Source organism: Seriola dumerili, unplaced genomic scaffold, assembly GCF_002260705.1.
Source record: "Seriola dumerili isolate Sdu_G_001 unplaced genomic scaffold, Sdu_1.0 BDQW01000110.1, whole genome shotgun sequence".
Lineage (NCBI taxonomy): Eukaryota > Metazoa > Chordata > Actinopteri > Carangiformes > Carangidae > Seriola > Seriola dumerili.
Genome location: NW_019174365.1, coordinates 5,242,245 through 5,263,460, shown reverse-complemented (window position 1 = coordinate 5,263,460; position 21,216 = coordinate 5,242,245). Strand labels below are relative to the sequence as shown.

At 42.5% G+C, this 21,216-nt stretch overlaps 1 protein-coding gene across 19 annotated transcripts in view; it reads left to right on the top strand.

Moving 5' to 3' along the window:
• clasp2 (cytoplasmic linker associated protein 2) overlaps nucleotides 1-21,216 on the top strand; it is a 65,962-nt gene that overhangs the window by 20,191 nt on the left and 24,555 nt on the right. For all 19 annotated transcript variants that reach the window (XM_022747071.1, XM_022747069.1, XM_022747073.1 and 16 more), the window contains exons 7-12: nucleotides 4,744-4,814; nucleotides 16,782-16,922; nucleotides 19,997-20,070; nucleotides 20,237-20,329; nucleotides 20,458-20,603; nucleotides 21,001-21,136. In XM_022747071.1, the coding sequence (XP_022602792.1) occupies nucleotides 4,744-4,814; nucleotides 16,782-16,922; nucleotides 19,997-20,070; nucleotides 20,237-20,329; nucleotides 20,458-20,603; nucleotides 21,001-21,136 (661 nt within the window). The remainder of the gene's footprint in view (nucleotides 1-4,743; nucleotides 4,815-16,781; nucleotides 16,923-19,996; nucleotides 20,071-20,236; nucleotides 20,330-20,457; nucleotides 20,604-21,000; nucleotides 21,137-21,216) is intronic.

The window sequence follows — 21,216 nt, the reverse complement described above, 5'->3', positions numbered from 1 at the left end:
CTTTCGAGAAAATTTTGGGGGAAATTATTAAAAACAGAATTAACCGTGTCCCCGGGGCAGCTATGAGAGATCCGCCCATGGCGGTCCCTTCGAAGGGACGGGGAACTCAGAAGGCTGGCTGACATATGTTCTCAGCGTGACGAGCTGAGTCCGTTAGACACCAAATTTGTGGAGTTCGAGAAAATTTTTGGAAATTTTTAAACACAGAATTTAACCGTTGTCCCGCAGAATGAAAGACCGCCATAGGCGCCCTTCGGAAGGAGCGACTCACAAGGCTGTGAGGCTGAATATGTTACTCAGCGTGACGAGCCGAGTCCGTAGACACCAAACTGTGACTTTGGACAAACTTTTCCGTTGTGACATTCACACTAGTCTTAATGTGTGCATCTCAGCATAGAGAGATGACCCATGGCGGCCCGCCGGCCCCCCCCACCCCCCCCGGCACAGGCATTGCGCCAGCAAGCAGAGCTAGCCGCCGGACCCCCCCACCCCCCGGCAGCAGGCATTGCGCCCAGCAAGCCAAGAGCTAGCCGCCCGCCGGGCCCGGCGGCCGGCGGCGCCCCGCTCACCCGGCACAGCCATTGCGCGTTTAGAAGCCTGGGGCTGACATATGTTACTTCAGCGTGACGAGCCGAAGTCCGTAGAAACCAATTTGTGATTTCGAGGAAAATTTGGGGGAAGATTATTAAAACACAGGAATTTAAACCATGTCCCCCGGCACAGCATATGAGGAGACGCCCATGGCGCGCCCTTCGGAAGGGAGCGACTCGCAAGGCTGGGGTGACATATGTTACTCAAGGCGTGACGAGCTGAGTCCGTAGACACCAAATTTGTGGAACTTTCGAGAAAATTTTTGGAAATTTTGAAAAACACCAGAATTTAACGGTTCCCGGGCAGGCATATGAGAGACCGGCCCATGGCGGCCCTTTCGAAGGGAGCGACTCAGAAGGCTGGGGTGACATATGTTACTCAGCGTTGCGAGCGAGTCCGTAGAAACCAAAATTATGTGGACTTTTCGAGAAAAATTTTTTGGAAATTTTAAAACACAGAAATTTAACCGTGCCCCGGTCAGCATATGAGAGACCGCCATGGCGGGCCTTCGAAGGACCGACTCAGAAGGGCTGAGGCTGACATATGTTATCAGCGTGACGAGCCGAGTCGTAGACACCAAATTTGTGACTTTCGAGAAAATTTTTTGGAAATTATTAAAACACAGAATTTAACCGTGTTCCGCCTGGCAGCATAATGAGAGACCGCCCTGGCGGCCTTCGGAAGGGAAGCGACTCAGAAAGGCTGGGCTGACATTATGTTACTCAGCGTGACGAGCCGAGTCCGTAGACACCAAAATTTGTGACGTTCGAGAGAAAATTTTGGGAAATTATAAAACACAGAATTTAAACCGTTCCCCCGCGCATATTGACGAAACCCGCTATGGCGGCCCTTCGGAAGGGAGCGACTCAAGAAGGCTGGGCTGACATATGTTACTCAAGCGTGACGAGCCGATCCATAGACACCAAGACTTGTGTACTTTGGACAAACTTTTCCGTTGTGACATTCACACTAGTCTAATGGCTGTGGGCAAATCTCAGCATATGGAGATACCATGGCCGGCCCGGCGGCGCCCCCCGCTACCCCCGGCACAGCCATTGCGCCCAGCAAGCAGAGCTAGCCGCCCGGCTAATCTCCACAATAATAACCCCCCGGCACAGGCATTGCGCCCAGCAAGCAGAGCTAGCCGCCCGCTGGGCCCGGCGGCCCGGCGGCGCCCCCCGCTACCCCCGGCACAGCCATTGCGCCCAGCAAGCAGAGCTAGCCGCCCGGCTAATCTCCACAATAATACTGGTTGTCACCCTGGCCCATATCATTTCCTGTTATAGACTAACCTCGGCCCCCCATCTCAGAAAGGAAAGTTGATGTGGCCTCCACTGAAAAAAGTTTGGGGACCGCTGTTCTAAAGCCTGATAGAGAGCAGAGGGCTTAAAGTGGAGAGAGGAAAAGAGGGGCTGCTTTTTATTTTAACCCTGAAAGAACAAAGAACCCAAGTTCTATAAGGAACATTTTGAATTCTCACTCACTCACTCACTCACTCACTCACTCACTCACTCACTCACTCACTCTGCCCCCTTTAATTTTAGAAAATGCCTGATACAGTATTCAAAGCCAACAGTTTTAAATCACACACAAAACGTGTTTAATTAGTTTATATGAAAAGTTATTTACATTGCTAACCCAAATAATTGGGAGTAGGCCTGGAGCCTGTGACTAATGAGTATAATTACATTTTTATGCAGGTCAGGACACAGAGTTTTACCTTAATTGTTTTGTCTGAGAAATTGCAGTACGTTAAATAAACCATTACAGAAATGAAATACTGGAAATGAACATTCAGCAGTTACAAATATATGGGCTGCTTGTACTGTCTGGAGGCTACTGACGGTTAACGGACCGTGTCAGTTGAATGATAAGGAAATGTTTGTACTCAGAATAATGTTAGTGGATAAAGGGGACCCAGAATGTAAAGAAAACAATTGAAGAATAGTTTTATTCTCAGATCAGCTCAAGAGTTCAGCACAACCTGATGCACACTGTGCACATTGAAACTGATGACCCCTCTCAGACCGTCAGTGGCATAGGATACGCCAGCTTTTGGCAGTTGGTCTCAATGAGCTTCAATCACCTGAATTGGCTGTTTGACCCAGCTCATCTTATACTGCACTGAATGCAGGTCAGACACCACCTGGATATCTTTGTTTGTGTTTCTGTTACTGATGGCAGTTTTATAGATCAGTGTTGTTATTAAAGCCTAAACATGATTTAGCTGACTCCCTGATGTGTGGAGAGAACTAAAACTTGACCTTATACTAGTATTTATCTAATGTACTGAGTGCATGCATGTATGTGAGAAGTGACCTGACAGCAGCCTCCTATCAACAGCTCAAATGCAGGTTCAATCAGAATTCAGTAGATCTGTCTTATACACACACTTCTTGTTCAAGAGGCAAATGATTGGTGTCCCCTGGACTCAAGGTGACCCTTTCTCAATGACAGTCGATCTGTATCCCAACACAGATTGAGAGCTCGGTCTAAAAGGTGCGGCAGTGTGAAGACGGGATCCTTGAATTTAAAAAATGTGAAAAGAGAGGTAGGATTAAAACAGGGGAACAGGAGGGAGGGAGGAAATATAGACAAGTGAGGTGAGAAGGAGGGGGGGCAGCCTTGCCGTCTGTCTGCCACTAGCTGTGCAGCCCCTCCCCCTTTGACGAGTCTGTATATGTGTGTCTGGGTATGAGAGGGAGGTTATGTAAAGGGTAACTGAATCTCTTTGCTGCCTGTCACACACACTAGCCCACATCTATCTCTCTCTCTCTCTCTCTCTCTCTCTCTCGCTCTCTCTCTCTCTCTCTCGCTCTCTCTCTCTCTCTCTCGCTCTCTCTCTCTCTCTCTCGCTCTCTCTCTCTCTCTCTCTCTCTCTCTCACACACACACACGGACCCTGCTTGAGATTTAACTCTTTGTATCACTGTGGAGATTTTTCAGTGGGGTGTATGCTTAGCATACAGTACGTATGTGCAACAGTAGGTGGTGCTTTGTCGCATGCCCGTAGCATGCTTTGGCCTCTCGCTGTTTGGCTCCCTCTCTCTCTCTCTCTCTCTCTCTCTCTCTCTCTCTCTCACGCCCTCACTCCCTCCTCCCCTCTTCCTCCCTCCCTCTCAGAGCCACTGCACCATGTTGGATACAAAGAGCTGAGGGGAGCCGAGGACCAGAGTGTGTCACTAGCATGGGAGCTAATGCAATGTTGCGCAGCAACCTATTAATCAGCCCACTGGGAAATACTGAGGCAAATAAGTGAGAAGACTGAAGGATAGCTTATTTCTGAAGCAAATAGGTGCATTAAAATGCAAATGAAAGGAAGGGAACCACGTGAAAATGCTGCACGGCTGAGCAGCCCGTTGCAACGCTAATCGTCACTTATCAGGAGCCTCTAAGCTGTCTGGTGGTTGTGGACCGGCACCCAGACACCAAAAGACAGACAGGGAGACAGACAGACAGGCAGACAGACAGACAGAGGACGGTGTGTATGACTCTTATTCATATCTGCTCACATCCATGGCTAACCTTTTGGCCAGGAGGCATTAGGGCATGTTACTGGACGTGGGTTATTGTGTCTGTGTTGTGTTTTTGTCATACAATTCATGTGTAATCAATGTGTACCCACACTGCTCAGGACAGTGGAGGCTTTTAAATTGTGAGATCAGATCATTTACGTGTTATTATGCCGACAGTCCTACCTGTAAATCACACAACTGAGCATATCTGGATTGCGATTGTGTGTCTGTTTGTGTGTTTGGTGCTGAGCAGCATGTCAGGAAGACTCTTGTCATGTTGCTGCTGCAGCTTCATGAGTGTGAATGGCATGATAGACACACCCACCCACCAACAGGCAGACATACAAGCAGGCTCTCCACATGTTGCTGCTGATGATACTTTCACTTGGGATTCATAGCACCTTGCCTGTCTCTAGGTCAAAGCTCTGTGCTGTGTGTGCATGTGTGTATCCATCTGCATATGCATTTTCGTTGTCTTGATCCTGCCAGTGAAGATGATTGAGTTTTGTTTTCCTAATTCAGTCTCATCCGGATGAATCTAATTCTATTATTGCACTGATTTCATTAGCTTTGTTCTGTATGTGCAGTGCATGTCTGCGTATTGTTCTAACCTTTCATCTTCCTCTCTCTCTCTACAGGTTACAGACGATATTTTCCCGTTTTGATGAAGCCTTGAATTCAGGCAACATGGCTCTCAGCCCAAGTCACGGTCAGTTCCTTTTCTCATTTTTTGTGTCATAGTTGTGTTGGCTTCTAGGAGCCACCAAGTTGAGTCATGTTGCCAAGATGATTTTACTGTTGTCAGGTACTGGGTGTGTTTGAGAGGAGAGCAAGATTGTGCGTGTGTGCGTGCGTGTGTCTAAATCTGCATGTGCTCTTGTGGGTGTGCTTGTTGCCATGAGCTCCTGTAAGAGGACCTAACAGGATTAATGGTTTAATCTGTGTGTGTGTGATGCTGTGGGTTTTATGGCAGAGCCGGACCTGAGCTGAAGGCTGCTGCTGCTGAGAGGTTGTGCTGTCCAGCATTAGTGTGGACTGTGGATCTTTCTGAGCCCCAGACTCAGCCTTTGTTGTTTGACCAATGAAAGTTAGAGTTGTATTGACAACAGTCCTTACAGCGATGTTTCACTTTGTTCTGTTGGGTTCCATAGCGCTTCAGGGATTTACTGACACCCATATAAGAAGAGAAACATTTTAAATGTGTGTGTGTAAAAATTCTGTACTAAATATTGCTCCATAAAGTGGTTTCTTTTGGTTGTTTGCAAGAGAAGCTTTTAACTTATCTATACTGTATACTATAATGTATCCAGCAACAACTTCATTGTTTTAAAGGGATGTAATAATCTGCATAGTTGCTGATATTGACCTTAGAAAGAATATTGGGGATCGGCTATGATGTGACTTATTCAGATTCTGTCAGTGTCATAACAATGTTTCCAATCTCAGTTACATTCATTCAGTCAACGCTGTCTTCCAGCTCAGTTTCAATGCCACAGAAATTTGTTGCCTGATGTTACCTTGCATAAAAATGATAGTATCATAGATTTTAAATTTAGGAAAAAGAGAGCACTGGTATTGGATTGGTATTTGTTATCAGCAGATAGACTTAAAGAATTGTATTGACCAAAAAAATTTTTTTTTTTCCTCCCCGAGCTGTTTCACTTCTTTCCTGGAAGTTTGTTGCGTTTGTTGTGTAATTGTTAGGAAATAATCACAGAATCAGCTAAAAACCTACAGTGTTGGTTATTTTACAACTGTGGTAAAGATTAAACATATATCACTTCGCGTTTGTAAACATCACAAAGCACAATCATGTTTTATTAATGATAATATGACAAAATTTTAAAAAGCCTGAGTATGTGTTTATATGACTGCTTCCTATCTTCACTGTGTGGCCTTAAGCTGAGTTTGTGCTCTCTGTAAGGTCAGTTAGGTCTGTTGTTGGTGTCTAGCAGAGATTGTCATTGGCTGTTTGTACCTTTAGGCTGCCCTGTCACTGAATCTGTCTGTCTAACAGCGACAGTTGGTTGGTGCCTGGTCGGCTGTTTCAGCCTGTTTACTTGGACAGAGTGAGACATAGGAAGAGACATGGAGAAGAGCTCAGGGCGTGTAGTGACTGTAGTTGCCATGATGCTGTCTCTGGTGGCAGTGGAGGGAGTGTTACTTTTAATTCCCACCTCCCTAAGAGCAAAGTTGTTTTTGGGTCCATGATTGTGTAGTTGTTATGATCAAATAATGTGATTTCTTTTTTATTGTTTTTTCTTTTCTTTTTCTGTGTTGCTGTTTTGTCATGTGCTATGCTTGTTGTTATTATTTAGATGGAAAAATCTTTTTGGGCTGTTGGTACAACAGTAGGAGAAAGATAATAGGAATACATATTACAACAGTCCAGTGAAAAGTTTGAGAAGAAACTGGCTCAGATGGTCAACAAAACATCAAGTGGAAGTGCTTGTTATTGCAACCTCTGAACAGCCAAGCAAGTGGTTAACAAAAACCACATAACAGTCAGATATTAATGGAACACTGGTTGAATGGTTTGACTGTTTCACAACTATTAGATTAGCAAATGTGTACCCTGCAAAACCGAGGTATGTGCATTGTTACTTTTTGTATCTACTTTACAAGCTCTTTGCAGTCAGACCATAAGTGTTGACCACATAACCAAACGTGAGTAAACGTAAAGTGAAAGTGACGACAGATGCTCACCAGAATGAACTTTGGCTGCATGCCCTGCAGTTTGGCCTTGGCTGCCACTTCAAGTGTACTTAAGCTTCTTTCTCTTGTATTTCTCAGCTGCTGCAGCTTGTCATGCAACAGTTGGTCGTTCAGAGTCACTAATCTGTAAATTATTGGTGCTTGCCTTGTCTGTAAAATGCCCATCATAGGGTTACTACTATTCAGATATCCAGTTTTCTATCGCATAATTCAAAGAAGAGTGTGTGCCTTGAAAATGACTTTAAACAATGTTTCCCATACACAAGATCTGCTTTGGTGGCCTGCTGATGTATATTAAAACTCACCCAGGCAGAGAAAATCCCCCGTTTCATCATAGGTAAATCTAACATTAGAGTGTTTTATTTGACTATTTTTGGCCACACACCTGTCTGAGTTGCGGGTGCTGCATTATCTGACTGTGGGCCAGAGGTTTCTCTGTGTGCAGCTGCCTAACAAGATGTTTAGGGGACATCTGTAGATTGTAGCTACAGAAAATATCTTGGGTTATACTCCCCCTCTAAACTGCACGAGTCTCTGCATGCATTAATTGACTAATTGTTTAAGCACTGTTGTCAAGCTTCCTAAGTTTGCGTTTACTCTGTTAAATACTGATTTGACTGTCTCATGTACAAAGCTCATTTGAATCTTGCAGTTGAACAAAAAAAATGATGCTGGAGTCTGTTAGTTTCCCCAACCTGTTCCTTTCTTCTGAATTCATGTTTGGCTCTCAGTGAGTAACACTGGTTTCTTTTTCTTTTGGCAAGAAAATCTACCAGTGAGTAGTGGAGGTCAGAAACAGAGTGTGATGAGGATGTGTGTAACTTAGGTGTTTTGCCTTAAACACTCAGTAAACCCACCAAGAATTCAACTTCTAAAACACACACACACACACTCACGAACGCACACAACACTTTGTTCTTTACTCGCCCTTGCCCCACATCTCTTTTAGGCCAGCTCTTGGCGTTCGCTCTAAAGGTTTTGTGGCAGCTGTTGCTGAGAGAAGAGGAGCGAGCGAGGGAGGGAGGCAGGGAGGGCAAAGGATTGAGGGAGGAAGCTGACAGAGATCTCTCGCAGTAGCCGAGTCACAGCGCTGTGCCTATCACAGCCTCTCCCTGATTCATCATGACAGAGACAGAGAGAGATTGAACGAACAAGAGAGGGAAAGAGATAGAGGAGAAAACAAAGGAGAGAACTGGAGAACAGAGGGAGAGGAGTGAATACAGACAAAGATAACAGGGAGTTTTTCTACTCATAACACACTGGAACCATGGCAGTAGGGGATGATGGCGATGGTAAGTGTGTGTGTGTGAGTGAGTGAGTGTGTGTGTGAGTGTGTGTGTGAGTGTGTGTGAGTGTGTGTGAGTGTGTGTGAGTGTGTGTGAGTGATAGAGAGAGAGTCTGTGTTTAATCTCATCTGGCTGTGGATGCTGGCACTCAGACAAAGACTTGTCAACATATGGTTTTAGATTGAAATCAGCTTAAAGTCCAAGCACTTTCACCCCGAGTGCTCTGGCTCTGTTATAGGCTACATCTGCATGTCTGAAAGACAAGATTGGGGTGTCTTAAAATGTCTCCATTATTTTGCACTGCTTTTTGTGACTGACTGTGTATAGTTAAAAAAAAAAAAGTACATGTGCCAGAGCATGTGTGTATCCTAATGACCCAATGCTGTTGTTTTTTCTATTGTCTTTGTAAAATTCATATAAATGTTAGACAGGAAATATTTGAGAGATGGCTGTTATCATCACTTGTAGCCTGAGGCCTGACTTGAACCCAACACTCAGTCACGGTTACATGGTACAGTACAGTCACAGAAGCCAACTGGGAGTCATGCACAGTTTCTCCATTTAGTTTGGTTTAGAAAGTCAAGGAAACATTTTCTTCTCATTCTTGCTTTTCAGTGACATTTTTCAACTGAATTGAAAAAAGAATAATACTTTGACTTTACTGTGAAGTACCCTCTCATTCTCTGCTTTATCTCTCTCACGTTAACTCTTCCTGTTGCAGTAACATTAAGTCAAGTGTCTGTTCTGAGTTGGGAGCCTTCCTGCTTCTACCTCTGACTGAGTTGGTGGATAGATGTGTCGCGTGTGTGTGGATACACATGTGCTTGGATTGTAATGTAATATCCACTGATTGATCATTGTTAATTATGAAATAATGATAATGTTCATTATAGCTCACTCCACTTGTCTTGACTTATTAGGAGTTGGTTTCAGCCTACATTAGACCAAAATATCTACCAGTGACGGCAAGAAAAGGTATTTGTTTAGATGGCTGTTAAATTTAGATGAAACATAATACACTTGGCTGAGAGAATTTAGTGTCTCTTCTTTCTTGCTGTTTTGAAAACAACTCCTCGAAGAATTTGATGTTGTGCTGCTTAATGTCATCAAGTATGGCAGGTTGTACAGGTCAAAGGGGATCAATTTTGTACGTGCCATCTGATAATAAATACCACATTTTTATTGTTTACAAAAATCTGTTTCTCACGTTTTTATCTTGGTTCCCAGTGAAAACATTTTTTTTTTTTTTTCATTGAGAAGGCACAAATCGGCTTCTTTCAGACTGACATACCATCTTGTTCCACCATTAAATTACCAGATCTTAACTGAATATATAAAGATTTGTTTTCTCAGATAAATAGATGAAAACAATTTTGAAACTGTGATAAAATTGCTTAAACTCCCCAACAAGACTAGAAATAACAGACCTTTGAGCCAGACCAGACACAAATACAATTGGCCATTTATAAACTGCCAATCTTACAGTTGCAATTGACAACTTCATCATTAACATTGATTAATAACATGATTCAGAAATGACAACAAATGCTTTAGTATATAAGTGTAGAGGTGAATGAAGCGTGTCTCCGGTGTTTGCTTGTGAGAAAGTAAAGCATGTCAGTGCCCCTGGCGCCGTGCTTGGCTCTGACTTAATGTTATTTTGACCTGTCTGAAAATGAGTCTATGTGAATGCAAACACACATACACACACACACACAAATACGGTGTGCCCCGAGATATTCAGTGTCTTGCAAACTGACCATCAGTAGCAGCTTTCATTGCTTGCATAGTTCCTCACTGTTGAAGGGGACTGACACACACAAACACACACACACTCACTCTCTATCGCAGACATGCTCATTCTGCTTCAGTGCATCTCCGGCTCTGCAAAGGAAATCATGACCCCGTTTCCAGGCTAGGCTGGTTGCCATGGCAAAGCTTTCCTCTGAATATTATGGTTTATCCCTCTCCCGGACTTGGAATTGGAACTCAAATTATACCTGTGTGTGTCTGTGTCTCTGTGTCTCTGTGTCTCTGTGTCTCTGTGTCTCTGTGTCTCTCTCTCTCTCTCTCTCTCTCTCTCTCTCTCTCTCTCTCTCTCTCTCTCTCTCTCTCTCTCTCTCTCTCTCTCTCTCTTCATTTAAGAAGCTCATTTTCCCTGAGCTCTGCTGGAAATGGTCTGTCTTCTATTAGAAAATCCAGGCCTGAAATTCAAGTCTCTCACTCATGCTTTCCTCCCCTTCTTCTCTGTCCCAGAAACAACTAGGCGCCTGGATTTGCCCTTATGTTCCCAAATCAGTGGCTACAAATGAACTACATAGTCAGTCTTACAAAAAAAAATCTCCCAGTGTAATTTTTCAGAAGCACAAGACGCAATTTTCTCTTTCCTCTTTTACATTTATGCTGCATTTATTCCTGTGTAACAATGTCCTTTTTTGCACTAATTAGTCATCAATTACTGCACAGAGATTATTGAGTGATTGAGTCTTTGTGGTGTTATACTATATTTACCTCTATGCTGTATTATAGTTACATGCTTCTCAATGTGTGTGTATTGTTTTGGAATGGTGGCCTTTGCTGCAAATGCAATTTCTCTCATGATATTCACTATTCACTGAAGAGATAGTAATAGTACTTTTTTTTTTCTCTAAATGCCAGTGAAGAATATGAAATTATGTTGTGCTGTTTGGCATGTTGGGACGGGGGCGCCATATTGGCAGGAACAGCCTGCTGCGGAGATTACCTGTAAAGCTTTTGTTTTGTTTGGCTAAAAAGTTGCTGAAATCGATTGAATTTTATGGAGAAGAAAGAGAAAGAAAAGGGACCCTACCAGGAGATATTAAATCACAATGCCAAGCAATGGTATTTTTACAAACTAATAATGGTGAACAACATAGATCCATATGACTTGGCAGCCCAAGACTGGATTACAGACCCTGATGCTCTACCAGCACTCACATACCCGGACATTATAAATTATCTTGTTTTTAGACTGGACACAGTTAAAAATCCCTAGAGGCTCATTAACAGTTTTTCAGTGGCTAGGTGCAACATTTGCTAATTCACAAGCTGGCAACTGAAAGAGCACAGTCATACTCTCAAAGCTAAGGTGGCACATACAACAGTTTGTTGGGTCATATGGAGTCAGTTTGATCATTCACATTATTAATAAAAAAGGTTTCTTATAATCTAGTTTCTACTTTCAGTGGGTATTTAGTATTTGGTTATGTAGAGCAGAAATGGATGGAGACATGATTTTACAGGTTAGTCCTACAGTGTATGCATAAAAAGAAGATCCTTTATATTTTTATCCAAAAAGGCAGCGGGATCCTCACAACATGGCACGTAAACAAAATGATGATGTCAGTTAACCGAAATTCAACAAGGCATGATGTCAACTTCACATTCCCTATAATCTGGTTTGTGCTAGAATAGCTGTGGGTTTCATAGTCTAGTTTTCTCCTGACACACATACCTCCTCTAGTTTACTTTGGAGCTTGGGCAGCTAAGATCCTTTTAACAGCTTTTGTCTCAATCCCTGCTGCTGCTGTGCTTCTCGTGTTCTCCTTTCCATCTCATTCTCATGTGAGTGCTGTGCAGTATCAGAATATGTGTCATCTTTTGCACAAGACTCTGTCACATGGTCCTGAGTGAGAATATGTTGAAGTTGCCTGTTCCACTGAAGCTTACAGCAGATCAGCACAAACACAGGCCCTCTGTATAGTTAGTCTAATTCCTCAGAAGATGCCAGGTTATGCTCTCTGTGGCATGTTGAGATTTTCAGCTGTAATGCTTGAGATGATGTTTGCTGCAGTGCTACAGCTGATAAGATGTCCCAGTGCTTGAGAATAGAAACTCTGACTCTTGACTGTTACTGATGTTAAGTTTGGTTGTTGGTAGTTATTTTTTGGGCATTTTTGCCTTTATTCTGGTAGGACAGTGAGAGATAGATAGGAAAGTAAGTCAAGGAGAGAGGAGAGGATGACGTGCAGCAAAGGGCTCTGGGTCAGATCCGAACACATGGCTGCTGAGGTTAGCATTAAGCTTATGTGGTACGCGCTCTACCAGCCGCTGAGGCGCCCCACAATTTCTGTATTTTTTGTGCAAAAAGTTTTTACTAATACAAGCACTGCATGGTCTCTAGACTCAAGTGTCACTTTTCTGCACACAGTATCTCACTATGTGAGCCTCTGTTGTTGACCTAAAATCTCATGACTGGTTGTATTGCCTCCTGTGTTTGAGGACCTTTTTCAGCACTTTTCAGTTCAGTGTAAACTGAAGTTGGGTTTAGATTATAATTTTTTCTATTAGCAGTCACTGTTGCTACACCATTGTGCTTATTCGTTTTGGTCACCAGATTTCTAGTTTCCTTTGGAGATTTTATCTGTGGCTCCATATTCAAGTTCGCCTTTAGTTGGTATACAGTAAGGCTGTTTTATTTGAAGTGGTGGTACTTTGTTGGCTTTACTTTAACTTCAGTTCAGTCAATCAATTTTTAAAAATGAAACACACAGGCTCAAGGCTCAATCATTATGAGTACTAAGTTAGAAAGATATTTATTGCAATACCTTTCCACTCATTGGTATGAACATTTGATGTCATGATTAAATCATTACTGTTAAGTCATGGGAAAAATTGTATGAGTATTTTATTCTCTTTAATTTTGGGTGGTATAAATGCTTTTCTTTTGTTTGTTTTTTTTTTTTTTGGAGGCGGGCATTCAAAGCATAGAAGTCATTTGGCTAGAATGGCTAGAATAGAGCGAGTGCTGCCACCATGTGGTCACAACTGAAAACTGTCTGTGTTTGTGTGTTTTCACAGACCTGTGTTTTAATCACTATTTGATATTCACAAGATCTGTATGTTCAGTCTGTCTAATTTCCAACTCCAATCCTTTCCTCTTTAGACACAGGCAGAGAAAAAGGACAACAATACATGCATACTTACTTAATTCACTTCCTCTGTGTCTTCCAACATTTACATTTGGATTTGTCTTTTGGGCTGAAAAAAACTCTTTTTAAACATGTTTTAACCTGTGTTTAATTTGACCACTGATTGTTTGTGGACAGATATAAGATCTGTATATTTAAGCCAGTCATCTTCTCTCCTATTTTCATTCCTTTTTTTGACTCTCCTCCTGAAATGGAGAGGGGAGGGAATCTTGGCCTGGAGTTTCCATGGTAACGCTGCCTGGTACATGGTAGAGCTGATGTCTCTCACTGTGTTTGTGTGTGGTGTGAGTGTGTGTGTCTCTTTCTGTATGTGTCTGGGTGTATAGACTTGTTATTTGCGTGTTGTGCTATATTTTTTGGCGATGTGTCTCCATGGTGACATTGATGCTGCCAGAAGGTCCTTTCCTCCCCATCAGACCAGAATCCATCCTAATTTAATAAATAAACATAAAGTCAGTGAATAAACAGTAAATCCAACTGTTGATTAAACTGAACTGGAGATGTATGTGTGCAAGTGGGCTTACTGAACATCTTTTTTTTCTGTTTGCTGCTCCATTTGAGAAGCTGGTCTACACAGGTCGCCATGGCAACAGCATGTGTGCAGTCTGGGATCCTCTCTCTCTATGCCCCCCTCCCCCCACTCTCTCTCTCTCTCTCTCTCTTTTTTCCCTTTTTTTTCGTTCTCTCTGGTGTCTTTGCTCTGCCCTTCACCCTGAGACATTTACTCCCCTGGGGTCTGACTAGACAAAAGCAGGAGATGCTAATCATGCTAACAGTGATGCTAATCAATGCTAAGAGCCGTGATGCATGACTGATTATTGCTAATGGACCTGTGGGTTTTGATAGAAAGCAATTAAATTCATTGAACTGGTATCTTATACTTTATCTTAAATTTATTCAGGTCTCTTGGTGTCTTTGTACTCAAATTTAACTGTTAACATCAGTTGATTTCTGTTTTTGCTCTGTATTCATTATACATATGCAAGACACTGTTTCATGTTGTTTGTTATGCAAGAGGGTCTTGCAGTCCCCTCGGCCCTTGAACTTTGACCTCTGATGCTGACCTTTATTTTTAACCAGGGTTTTCAAGAAATGCTATTGCTAGCCCATCGAAAAAGACGTATCGCACAACATGACACAACAGCATTAAAATATCACTTAACTTAAAGGGATCCAGGCATTTTTCCTAACTGTGTGAGCTTGTGTATATGACGAGTGTGTGTGTGTGTGTGTATAGAATAGTTTTTTTTTTTTTTTTACACTTGGTTACATATTTGTTTGTGTCATTGCAGCTCTATATTCCACCACAGTAGTTTTGAAATTAATCAGTGATTGTTTAGCTGTAAGAATGTTTTGGGGTGTGCATATTGAGTTAACAGTCTAATAGACATTATAGATGTTTTTATCTATAGCAACCCAGGAAAGTGCAACTCAGCGCAACTTCATTGCAACTGAAGGTATATTTTACTTGCTGTGGACCAAACTGAATGCAAAAATCCCCCAAAACAAACCAGAAGTGAAGATGGCTGCAGTACAGTCCTGGCAAAGGTTCACTAGGAAAGATGCCAAGCGGCTGCTGAAGCCTGTTGGTTGAAGACTGAAGTTAGTCAATGATTGCAAAGGATTTATTGCCCTGTTTTAAATATGATGACTTTCTTTCGGGTTATAGCAAAATTGTCTGTACATTTTAGTTCTCCACTACTCATCTGATGTGGATGCAAACACCCTCATATTAAAGCTTGAAGTTTGATTTTAACCTCATAGCCATTGTTTTATTTAAAATCCAATGTCCTGGACTAAAGAGTCAAATAACCAAGAACATGCCACTGTCCTAATACTCTCTAACTGTACTGTATGTGTTTATACATGTGTGGGGGTGTGTGTGTGAGAGAGTGGGAGGGTCAAGGCCTCAGATGGAGGGGTGTGGTCTTTTCCCCCCTTCACCCTCCCAATCATCGCCCCTCCTTTGATCATTTCTCCATCATTCTTTGTTCTTTTGTGTATTTGAAGAGAGAGAGCGAATAAATAAATGTAGTGTTTCTTTGCAGGTAAAAGAAGCAGCATAAAAAGTGTGTTAAGAGTTTGTTGATAACTGGGCAAGAAAGTAAGAGAAAGGGAGAGAGGGTGTAAGAGGCTGGAGAGTGTGTGTTGTCAATGGTAATGAGTTTAGGTTAGCTGGTCTGGCAGGGACACAGAGAAGCCCTGTTAATATTCCTGGGGTGTCTGTGTGTGTCTCTCCCTTTCTCTCCCATCACACACACATTCATAGTCCTGCCTCCGCACTGGCTGCAACACTATGATGTCACCTCTCGTCTGATTGGCCGTGAGGCTGCTGAGGGAAGGCGGAGAGATGCTGGGAGAGAGGGGGGTATAGAAGATAGGTAGAGAGGAGTGAAAGAAAATGCCGGCACTTTGTATGGGTGGAGGGATTTTCAGACAGCGATGTGAGGTGTGTGTGTGTGTGTGTGTGTGTGTGTGTGCAGCTTGTGCCCCACAATGAAGTGTGTGTGAGCTGTGTGCATGAGTCGTGGGGTACGGCTTGGAGAAGAGGGGGGACCCCAATACCACGCCCTCCAAGAAACATGAGGCGTCTTATCTGCCAGCGGATCTGTGACTGTGAGTGCAGGGATGGACCTGGGTGTGTTGGTGTGTGTGTGTGTGTGTCGATGACTCTGTGTGCAGGTTTTATGAAAGACGATGTATGTATCTGCTTCTTTACATGTCCACTTAACATTTACTGAGCTTCACACAATAGACTCTACGATCACTATGAACATGTGGCTTGTATACACACACACACACACGAATGTCATTGATTTTGCATGTTGACTGTGTAGGTAAGTTGATGTATGAGTCAATGTGTAGGGTGGTGGCTTTGGCGCATTTCTCCATGGCTGGTTGTCAGAGCGACCGGAGCGCAACTGCATTCCTTTGCCAACAGTTTCATCTCCACAGTCGACTTTTGCGCGTGCGTGCACGTGCATGCACGTACGTGTGTGTGTGTGTGTGTGTGTGTGTGTGTGTGTTCACATATTGTCTTCCAAAGTGTTTTGCTGGTAGATGCACATTCTAAATGCTGCACCATTGTAGCAAGTGCGTCTCAAGTTTCACTGCTAGCTTTCTAGCTAGCTTTATTTTTGCTAGCATGCAGATTGAGGGTTTGGGATCGAAAGAGTTCTGTCAGTCACTGTTGCATGGGTGGACATTTTGATCGTTCGATTTGTTTTTGCGCTCTTAGAAGTGATTGTCTATACGTGTGGGTTTGCTTTTTCTTCTTTTTTGTGGCATGTTTGTAATTAGTATTGATTTAGTGATTCCTGACCAAGCTCTGTGTAGGCTACAACCTCCTCCATGCTTTGCATCTCGTCGTTACTTTTCTTTCTACTGTTTATTGTCTTTTAACGGCCTTAAACTCTTTGTGCTCAGTGTAGAAGGGGCAACTAAAATCCAAGGTGCTGTGAAATGTTTCATAACCACTTGAATGTTTAAATAATTAATATATTTTTAGAAAGCTTATAATGAATGAAGCATGCAGGTTGTGAACAAATGAAATAAGTGCTCCACTATGACTAGACTGTTTCTGTTTTTTAAGATGGTGATGTGAAATAATGTCTAAGATCATTAAAACTGTATAGTCTGAACTTGAGTCAGTAACATTTTTAAAGACTTGGCAAAAAGTTTGATGTGGATGTTAATACTCTAATCTCTCTCTTCTCCCTCCAGATCGCAGTTTTGAGGATGACGACAGTGTGGATGGGAGTCGTTCTTCCTCAGCCCAGGCTGCTTTCAAGGTCCCAAAAGTTCCCAAGAAGCCTGCAGAGTCCTCCGCTGCACGCAGGCCCAGCGCTACCGGTGGCAAGCTAGGTACTTGAACTAATGCACATTTACACACACACACACACACAATAAATGCTGACGCACAGCAGTGCATCTGAGTTCGGAAAAATCACATTTCTGTTCTGACAAAGTGGGCTTTATATCATTCTTTCATGACTGGTAGGTTCGTGGCACCTCGAGACTAGTTGCAAATGAAAATGATCAATATCATTACAATTGGAAAGCCTTACTTTTGGCTCTGTGGAAGTCAGTGTAAGCAGTTTCCCAGCATACACTCCATTTCTGTATTCAGTGCTCATTAGTGTCAGTATTGAAGTTTTAACACTTGAGCTGGGGTTTCAAGCCTCTTAAAAGTCCTACTGACTGAAAAATGGCCCAGAGAATCCAACACCATAAAGCATCATTAAGAATTCATCACTATCCTCCTCTCGTGGGGAAATGTTTGATTTTGTACTGACAGGAAGTTGAATGACTGGTAGCAAGCATCCAGGCTAGTTTTACTTGAGTCAAAATACAAAGTTGATTGATTGATTGATTGATTGATTGATTGATTCTTGTTGTTTAATTCCACATATTTATTTTTCCTATAACTGCAATATAGCGAGACTTGAACTGTCCACTGGCTTGATGAAACTAGGATTTTGTGTCTGACAGTTTAATCAATTCAGGCAGGAGACACATTTTCTAAGAAGGAATTCCCAAACATTTTACATAAAATTTGTCTTCACACAGAAGTATCCCGGCTTTCTCATAACCCAGGCGTATGTGTGGACATTGATCATTATTCATTCATTTCATTTTGGCTTTTGACTTCAGCACATACGTTTGAAATTAAAATGTGGCTGTGTTGTAGAAGCAGAATTTTTAGGACAGTGCAGCTGGACTTGTCTGTCACGTCACTTCACTTAAACTTGGGGTGTATTTCACTTGGTGGAGGACAAACTAAAGAAAAACCTCCCCTAACACAAACCAGAAGTGCAGATTGCTGCATCACAGGCCTGGGAGAGATTCACTACATCAAGTGTCTGATGATGTCTGTAGGGAAGTGAACTGAACCCTGACTCAAAATCTTCCCTACTAACCTTTTGATGTCCTCATGAACAATTCAGTGTAGTCACATTTTCCCAGGATGTGGATGCAGCTCTTCTCTGTGCTGTGGTGGCAACAGTATAGGGGCAGAGGCTATGGGGGGCTGTTAGAAGAAATCATATAATCATATAATCCTTTGTGTCTCCTCAGAAATCTGATACTCTCTCATATTCTTATCATCAGCTTCATATCTGTGCTCATATCTCAGGGCTGCAGAAGATTTGCCTTTGAAACATTTTATATCATCCTTCCCGCTGAGAGAGCCTCCTCCTCTCTGCCAACTCTCCCTCCTGCTGTACATGGCTGTAGTGTTGTGTTTGCTTCCTCTTTGCATGTATTGATTTTTCCCATCTCTCTCTCTCTCTCTATTGGAAGAAAGCTGTGTTCCCACGACCATGTAGTCGATTCCTGCTGCCTGCTAATGTATCTGTGTCAGCAGTGTCACACACATACGTGTACATCCTCTCGTAGGTGTAAGTGCAAGCAAGCAGTCTGTCTGAGTCCTGAGTACATGGCTCTCTTGGTTGGAAACACAAGACTGTGATCTCTTGTCACTTGGATCATTACAGCCTTATTGATCGTGGAGCGGTTGCAAGATGCTGAAGTCAAGGGCATGCTGCGTATTTTTCACACACCGAACTCCACCTCTAAAACCTTGAGCATGTTAAGATTAATGCGATGTATAGATGAATAGACCGCTCCTGCGGATTTGTAATAGTCATTCATTCGCTTCTAAAGTGTATCAGCTGTAAACATTTTCATTTTGGTCTTCCTTTTATTTTTTTGCACAGTAATCGTTTGGCTTTTCCTCTGCTATGTGAGGATAGTCCCCATGATGGCGGTGATGGGAGGCCCTATTGTCTGCATTTGCATTTAGATGATAGCATGCCCACGCAATCTGGCAACACCTGACAGCAAGACCCGGAAAGAAGACAGATATTTCAATTTTTCCAGTAACCGACAGTAATAGAAAATACTGCTAATACTGACAAAATGTCTAAAGCTGTATCAGGAAGGATCAAGTACCAGAGTGTGTCTTCTCTCAATGGCCAAAAAGGTCTCCAGTCACAGCAGTACATTTTTCTTTACATTATCATTTCCATAAGTAACAAAATACTTTGTTTACAATCTTTATTTAAACGTGTTATGATAGAATACTTGTTTCTCATATCAAAGTTAGTTCTCAGCTTTCATCAGCTTTCAGAATAACTATAATTATTATTGGAGTCATAACGGCTCACCCTGGTAACCTTTCCATTTCATAAAAGTGGCAATAAAAAATAAGTGCAAATGGTGATGGAGTGCTGTTATGTGGCTCAGGCCGGGCTGCTACCATGTTACGCCCTGAGAGTCACAGAGTGCTGTGCCTACAGCTAACCAGCTGGCTACATCGATGTTTTCCAACTCTCTAAGGTCATGTAGAGTTTTAACATGACATATCTTTGTAGCACAGCCTGATATGGAAACCAACCACAGGGGAAAGGAGGAAGGGAAAACATTAATACTGCCTTTCTCTCTGTTTATACCCAACTCTCCACCACCATGTTTATAAGTACTCTTCAGCCTCTTTGTCTCCTGTGAACATCTTCTGTCTAAGTTGGTTCACTGTTTTAATACCCTCATCCTCCTGGGTTGCTCTCAGCTACTCTGATCCTGCTTTTTTGTGCTTTCTTTATCTCATCTTTCCCTCCTCTCTCTGATTCCCCTGGTGAGGAGTTGTAGGAGGTGTCATCAGCAGAGCTTCCAGCCCCCAGAGAGATATGATTGACATGCCCATTGCTGCCAAGAAGTCTATTAGAAAGCACAGGCTGCTCCCCCTGTCTTAAGTGTGTGTAGCGTTTGTAGCGTGTCTGTGTGTGTGTTTTTTCTATCGGAAGCGTCCTTGTGTTTTTGTGAGTTAAACCGCAATCACAAAACCAGCCAACGCATCAATCCTTAAATTCTGAAGGCTTGTAGGTGATATTATAAATGCATATGCATGCATATTAATTGACTTTGTTCTGTTTTTCCAGTATCTAAAGAAAGTGCCGGGGCAGTTGATGAAGAAGATTTCATTAAAGCCTGCACAGACGTCCCTCCTGTGCAGGTACACTACACAAAGGAGCATAAATGCAGACAATTGCACACATTCACACCTTTTTAATAACAAAACTATACAGTCTATCTGTGCCAGACTTTTTTTTTCTGTCTTTAACATATTTGCATTGCTCCCTTCCCTCCCTCCCGTTGTCCTTCCATATGCCTCCATGCAGATCTACTCGTCAAGAGATCTTGAAGACAACCTGAATAAGATCCGTGAGGTCTGCTCCGATGACAAACACGACTGGGACCAGAGAGCCAATGCCGTCAGTAGACTTGCCTTCAACAGTTTCTTTAACTCAACTGAAACAATAAAAATAACCTTTTTTGACACTGCAGTAATTGTGTTTTCTCCATTTGCTCATTAATGGTGTCTTTGATCTATTGTTTACAGCTGAAAAAGATCCGCTCTCTGCTGGTGGCGGGAGCAGCCAACTACGACTGTTTTTACCAGCATCTACGCCTACTAGATGGAGCTTTCAAACTGTCAGCTAAAGACCTGCGATCACAAGTGGTCCGAGAGGCCTGCATCACTGTGGCGTGAGTGCTGATTACCGATTCTTTTCATCACTCGAGGGTAAACAGAATATAACTTAATTTATTTATTTTCCAGTGGTCATCCATAGATGTTTTAGAAATTACTGGAGGTATTGTACATGTTTTTTTCCTCCTTGCAGCAGAAGTTTGATTTTTTTTAATTTATTTTTTTTCCCTAAAGTGGTAAATAACTTCACTGGGACTGTAAATGTTTAATACTATACTTGAACTACATGAAGTACGAGGTGGAAACACAGTGTCATGAGAACCTGTTTGATATAAACAGTTAAATTTTACAAGATTAGACGCAGTTGTTTGTCCCTTTTTCAACAGCTTTGGTTGTGCTCTCCGTGTTTCTAACATATTGGTTTGGTGTATATTTGTCTGTGTGTTCTTGTAGCCACCTCTCATTAGTGTTGGGGAATAAATTTGACCATGGAGCAGAAGCCATTGTTCCTGTCCTGTTCAACCTCATCCCCAACTGTGCCAAAGTCATGGCCACCTCCGGTGTGTCGGCTATCCGCATCATCATACGGGTGAGTTTTACAAACACATATTAATTAATTATTATTTAGATGCTTTATGTCAGTGTGAGTGCTACCACTGTAGTCTGATT